This window comes from Arachis duranensis, chromosome 7 (assembly GCF_000817695.3).
Source record: "Arachis duranensis cultivar V14167 chromosome 7, aradu.V14167.gnm2.J7QH, whole genome shotgun sequence".
Classification (NCBI taxonomy): Eukaryota; Viridiplantae; Streptophyta; class Magnoliopsida; order Fabales; family Fabaceae; genus Arachis; species Arachis duranensis.
This window is the reverse complement of record NC_029778.3, coordinates 63236656-63243394: the sequence shown is the minus strand read 5'-3', so window position 1 is coordinate 63243394 and position 6739 is coordinate 63236656. Positions and strand designations below refer to the sequence as shown.

At 39.2% G+C, this 6739-nt stretch overlaps 1 protein-coding gene across 1 annotated transcript; it reads right to left on the bottom strand.

The window, feature by feature from the left end:
• Nucleotides 1–925: 925 nt before the first annotated feature.
• On the bottom strand, nt 926–1696 carry LOC110273605 (uncharacterized). Its single transcript, XM_021126800.1, has one exon. It carries the CDS (start codon nt 1694–1696, stop codon nt 926–928), a length of 771 nt encoding a protein of 256 aa, XP_020982459.1.
• Nucleotides 1697–6739: the final 5043 nt, after the last annotated feature.

Sequence of the window (6739 nt, the reverse complement as noted above, 5' to 3'; positions counted from 1 at the left end):
ATATAAACAACCAATAGTGAGATACATAAACCCCTCACAATATTTAAACGAGACACCTAAACCTCCCACAATTTTTAAATGAGACACTTAAACCCTTAACAACTAATATAGTGTTCCAAATCGAACCCTAATTACCTGGCCTCTGTTCTGGTTTGGGACAAAGGGTACAATCTGCAACCGTTTCCCTTTACCAGCACTTCTCTCCTTCTTTGTCAATGGCTGCCAGTTTGGATCCTTTAGGTCATTCTTACAGGTCTTGTAGTAATGCCCAAGCTGTCTACACTTGCTGCACATCACTTCAAAGGTTTTCTTGGCTTTAGTGGCGTGCATATCAGGTTCTACAGGATCTACCTTCTTCTTCATCTTGGGGCGATGAGCTGGTCTATTGATGTTGGGTGGTTCCATCCTTGGAGCATCACATGGGGTCTAGTACTCCTCTGAATTTACTGGTTTGATGCAATACATATATGTTGCTTTGATTGATTGCATGGTGAGCCATTTATGCACATAATCCTCTGGCTTCAGATCAATGTTATACATTGCTGCAATAGCATGACAGCAAGGCATGCCTAACAAGAAGCACAATCCAGACATGCAATCCACAAGGTTATATGAATGATGTACAAATCCAGGCATGATTGATTTTCTTCATTTTCTCCATGCATGCATTGAATTCCTAGAATGTTGTGCATCTTGCTGCTTCCCATACCATTTGCTTTGTTTGTTGGTCTTTGAAATGCTTGATAAAGTTTTTCCAAATATGTAGCACACAATTGCGGTGGTGTGCATTAGGCATTACTTCCTTGATAACTAACTCTAGCCCTGCAAGCGTTAGTCACACAGAAACAGTTAAATAGTGTACACATCACTTGAATTAATTGAATTTCTTCATAAAAGATAACAAACGAACTAATTGAATTACCTTCTACTGATCACTGATAAAATTCCATCCATGATGCGTCACCAACCCCAAATCATCTTGCAACAACGTTAGGAACCACTTCCAGGTGTCCTTACATTCATTAGGGACAACAGCGTATGCTATGACAAAAAAATGGTTGTTCGCGTCTTGGCCCACTGCACTCAACAATTGTCCGCCATAACACCCTTTCAAGAAACAGCCATCTAGACCAATTAACGGCCTACAACCCTGAATGAAACCCTTCTTGGAAGCGTCTAAGCTAATGTATAACCTATCAAACAATGGGAGGGCTTCAGGTTGTGGTATTGTCTCCATCAATGCTGTGGACCTAGGATTACTTCGATGAATCTCACTCAAGTAGTTTCTAACTTTTTCATACTGTGCTCGTGCATTACCAATGACCACCTCTCTATCTACTTTCAAGGCCCTCGCAATCATTCTATGATTAAGTTGCACATTGTACTCCTCAATCATGTGATCCGTTGCCTGCCTTGGTTTCATATCAGGATGGATAAGTAGTCTCTTAATGAGCTTTGATGTCACCCAGCCCCTATCTGTCATGTTGCTGCCATAGTCTCTGGCACATGTGTGCTCATTTATCAGAGTTTTTACCTGGAAACACCTACTAGCACTATTCCAGGATGTGAAAATCAGCCATGGACAATCCTCAGCAGCACATGCTGCCCTCAGCCTATGCTTTTCATTTTTAATATATAGCACATCCTTTTCCTCAAATACAAAGTAGTCTTTTAAAGCCTTCTTGAACGTTTCCATTGTAGGGAACATCTAACTAACCTTAAACACTACCTCTCCATACTCAGTATCCTCACTAAAGGAATCATATGCTGTCCTTCCCTCATCCTCAGAAGAAAATGGGCTCTTGAAGGCCTCACTCTCATACTCATATGGTTTCTCATAATCACTATCCATCTCCACCTCAGTTGGGACTGAGCTTCGGTTACTAGGCCATCACCCATACTAGGACCCTCACCTACAAGCCCATCTTTCTGGTCTGTTTGTCCAGCCCCAACACTTGGTCCAGGTTCTCTACTTTGGCCCTCCATCCCCTTCTTGCCTAGTCCATCTCTTAAGATATGCCTCCTTCTAACACCAGAATATTTTTTAGATGTTCTCTTCTTAGCAGTTCTTGGTGATTGTCTTGGGGTATTACTACTTAAACCACCCTTCTTACCCTCATTCTTTTTAGGTGACACCATTTTTTTAGGCACACTATTCTTCTTCTTAGTTCTTTTTTCCTCTTCTGTATTTTTATCTTCAGTTTCATACCCAGCAGCCTCATTACTCGTCTTTTTCTTTGCTGAAACTCCATTTTTTATAACCTTTTTCTTCCTCTTGTATTCTTCTTCACTACCACTGTCATTTGTCTCAAATCCAGGGGGAGAAGGCTTGTAAGGATCATCCTCTCTTGTCTCATATCCATCATCAGTTGATGACGATGATGATGATTAATCCAACACAACAGTCTCCTCAGCCACATCTTCTTCAACTACATCAGGCATGTCCACATCGTGTTCAAAGTAGATGTATAGCTCATCAGTTTCCCTGTACCTCAATTTACCCTCCCTCATCTGATTAATTCCTACATCTTCTTTAATTACATGGAGTCTAGCTTCCATATTCGGTTCTCCTATATCAAGCCAGAACATCTGCTTATACTCCTGGTAACCCAATTCTTTAAATAATTCAACCAAGTCAAAAAAATTTACGTAATCCAAGTCTAAGGGGGAAAATCTCTTCACTTTACCATCCAAGTAGCAGAAATCACATTCAGAGTTTCTGACAAATCTCCTCCCATGGTGAAACACAGGAATGACCATATATTCTGACATCTGCAATCAGTTTATTCAAGCTTTAATAAAATCTCCCTAACAATAAACATGTTTAAATAAGAATGACCACCACTATATTATTTAATTTTTTCGAAAATGCACAAAGTTCAGGGTTATTTGAACTTTTCCATGACTAGGACCACAAATGGTTGCATACAACAATGGTTCCTTGTCAAAAGCAGAATCAATTTGGGAGGACCACACAATGCACAAGGGACAAATGCTTCATATAAAATCACTAACCTAAACTGTCTGCAACGTCTTGACACAATTCCGTCCAGCTCCGTCAACAGCACCACCAAACCGTCGTGAACTATGACATCGTCAACACTGTAAGCAACAACGTCAGCGCTTCCCTCCACCAACACAGCGTCCACAATGGTTTCGAGAAGTGAAGAAGTTTTTGACCTAGGATTTTCTTGTAAATGTCAAGGCTGGGGGTAGGGGTTTTATGGAAACCTACCTTTTCAAAAGCAACTGAAACATTGCTTCCCACTAAAACGACATTGTTTATATGGTGACTGGGTAGGACAAATTAACCCCTGTCCATCTCAACTTCTCCATCTTAGCACTGATTGAACACGTCATCCACCTCATATGACATGTCACGCGCCGAACGAACCAACTCAGCATTTTCCGTCAAGTCTCGCCGGAGAAAAACGCATGGGGACTGCCTTGTGTGACGGAAATCGGGGACAGGGACTGAACTGGATCGATTTTATTTTGAGGGCTCACGTTGTCATTCTTGAAAATGGACAGGGGCCGAGTTGGTACTTCACTCTAAGAATAAGATAGAATTTCTCTCTAGTTTCCTCAGTACTCAAATATCTGCAAAAGGCATAAATCATACCTTTTGAGAATCATTATGAAATTTGCGAAATACACTCAAAGCTCTTCTTTCCTTAACTCGTCATCATATGCTTTTCGCAAAAGCAAAAAAAAGTTTACCTCGTATGCATTCTGAAGTTTCTTGAAAGCTTCTGCAGCTTTTTCATTACCTATATTTTTGTCGGGATGAACCAATATTGATTGATAACCAGTGGAATAACGAGAATTATAAAGTAAAAATTAGTGAAGTTATTGAAGGAAATTTGACTTGCATACTATAAGCAACTAAATATCTAACCAAACTCCAATAGCATAAAAGCTTAGACTCATTCAAAAAATATAAAAGAAAATAAAAAGAGAAGATTAAAAAAACAAATTTAAAGATAGTTGGGATGAGAATGACAACCTTCTTCTTCCTATATTCCCGTTTCAGTACTGAAACATCTATATTTTGATACCCAACGCTGAATAGTGATCAGAGCAGTACTTCATCTTCAGACGTCAAATCAGAATCCACTCCACTAGTTGAAGGGTCTCCCGCTGTGTTGTCTCATCATTAGAGAAACCTGATTAAGCATGCATTCCAGCTCTTTATTTAAAAGGATTGGACCTACTTATTCCATGTTTTTCTTGAGCAAGTATATCAACATATCACTTGAGATAAAAGCTAAATTAAAAGCCAATAGCAAACGAATTATATCAACTGGTGTATATCAACATTTTCAATGCATATCTATTCTTTTGTAATATGATCCCTTGTAGAGGAGAAGATAGATAGAAGACGTTCAAAGCAACAGACACAGGAAAAATAATCACCTCCAAGGATGACGAAAAATGTCATGGTCCAAAAGTGTTGGTGGTCCCCAACCAAGTGGGGCTCACAACTTTAAAACAAAAAAAATAAAGAGAAAAAGTGGCTAAGCCACGGTGAGAGAGTGAGAGAGAGTTGGATCTTTTCATTTTTGAAAAGAAAGAAAGAAACAAAGAGCATCGGCGTCGAGGGAAGAAGAAAATTGGGAAAAAGGGCATGTCAACCTTGATCATTGACTTGGTAAAATTGCTCCATTTCTTATGAAATTTTAGTATGTTATTCCCGGTGTAGAGATGAACATTAGGATATAACTTGTTAGTTGTATTGCCTTCTCTTTTGCCTGATTTGAGATACCCACTTTTGTGGAGGATTTATGTTGATTTCACCAGTTTTGGTGATGTATTTTGTTTGATTGTTGAGATGCCCTAGTGTCACTAGGAAGACTATTTGTGTACCCATTATTCTGATAGTGGAAGATTTTTCTGGACTAGGCCCGTGGGTTTTTTGTCCCTCTTTTGGGGGTTTTCCCACGTTAAAATTCTGGTGTTTGATTATTTAATTTCTGCCATTATATTTGCTTTTTGGAGTATCTTTGGTGTTGCCCATTTAATTGCACAGGTTGTGGAAAAATTATTTTTGGTGCTTCCGCTGTTAGGCAGGTTCTTGATTTAAACATGTGTTGAGTTTTCCCAACAAAGTGGTATCAAAGCCAGGTTGTTTATTTCTGTGCTGATTAAATGGTGGAAAATATTCATGGACCGAATGTGGTCAAATTGAATTCCCAAAATTATTCAATTTGGAAGACCCTCATGGAAGATATGCTGTATAGCAAGGACTTGTATGATCCTGTGGAAGGGGATAAATCCAAAGGTACTAAATCCGATGCTGAATGGAAGAAACTGAATCGGAAGGCAGTTGCTTTGATTAGGCAATGGCTTGATCTTAGTGTGTATCCACATGTTGACACCATGCTGAGAAGATGTGAAAGAAATTGAAGGAGTTATATGAGAAAAAGAATGTGCAAAACAAAGCATTCTTGATTAGGAAGCTTGTCAATATGAAGTATGTTGAAGGTAAATCAATGCCAGAGCACTTGAGTATTTTTCAGGAGACGGTGAACCAACTGACAAATAATGAAATCACTTTGAATGATGAGTTACAAGCCTTGTTGTTGTTGAGCTCTTTGCCTGATAGTTGGGAAGTTCTGGTTATGACACTGACTAACTCAGCTCCAAAAGGAAAGTTGACGTTAGCAATGGTTAAAGAGAGCATGTTGAATGAAGAAGCTAGAAGAAGAGAGCGAGGTTTGACTAATGCCTCTTCCCAGTCAGAAGCACTTGTTTCAGAGTCACGGGGGAGAAGTCAAAGTAGAAAACCTCACAGTTCTGACAGGTTAGAGAGTCGAAGCAAGTCAAGAGGAAAGTACAAGCTAAGAAAAGAGTTCATTTGTCACCATTGTGGCAAGCCGGGACATATCAAGAGGTATTGTAGGTTCTTGAAAAGAGAACAATCAAGGGGAAGAAACGAAGACAAAGGTAAAGATAGTGATAAAGAAACTGCTGCTATTGTTTATGAAGATGTTCTTATCACATATGATGAAAATTATGTGAATCTTGTCTGTGATGATTCCACTTGGATTATGGACTCTGGTGCCTCATGTTATGTCACTCCAAAGCGTGAATTTTTTCACTTCCTATACTGCTGAAAATTTTGGCAAGATCAAATTGGGAGATAAAGGAGTGTGTGATATCATTAGTATGGGTGATATGTGGCTTGAAACTAACATGGGATGCAAATTGCAATTGAAGAATGTTAGGCATGTGCCAGATATGCGGTTCAATCTCATTTCAGTGAAGGCATTGGATCAAGAGGGGTATTGCACTTCCTTTGGTAGTGGAAAATGCAAGATTACCAAAGGGGCTCTCATTGTTGCTAGAGAAGACAATAGTCTTACTACTCTCTACCAGTTGCAAGCAAAGTTGTGCAAAGAAGAGATGAATGTAGCTGATGATTTCTCTTCTGATTTGTGGCATATACGTCTTGCTCACTTGAGCGAGAAAGGACTAAGCGTCTTGGCTAAAAAGCACTCACTTCCAGTGAAAGGTACAACTTTAAATACTTGCACTCATTGTTTTGTTGGAAAGCATGCTAGAGTATCATTCCATAATTCTGGACCTCATAGGAGATCACATGTTCTAGATTTAGTTCACACTGATGTTTGCAATATGGATGCTAAGACACTAGGTAGTGCATCATATTTTGTTACTTTTATTGATGATTATTCTCGAAAAGTGTGGGCTTTTGTTTTGAAATCTAAAGACCAGGTGC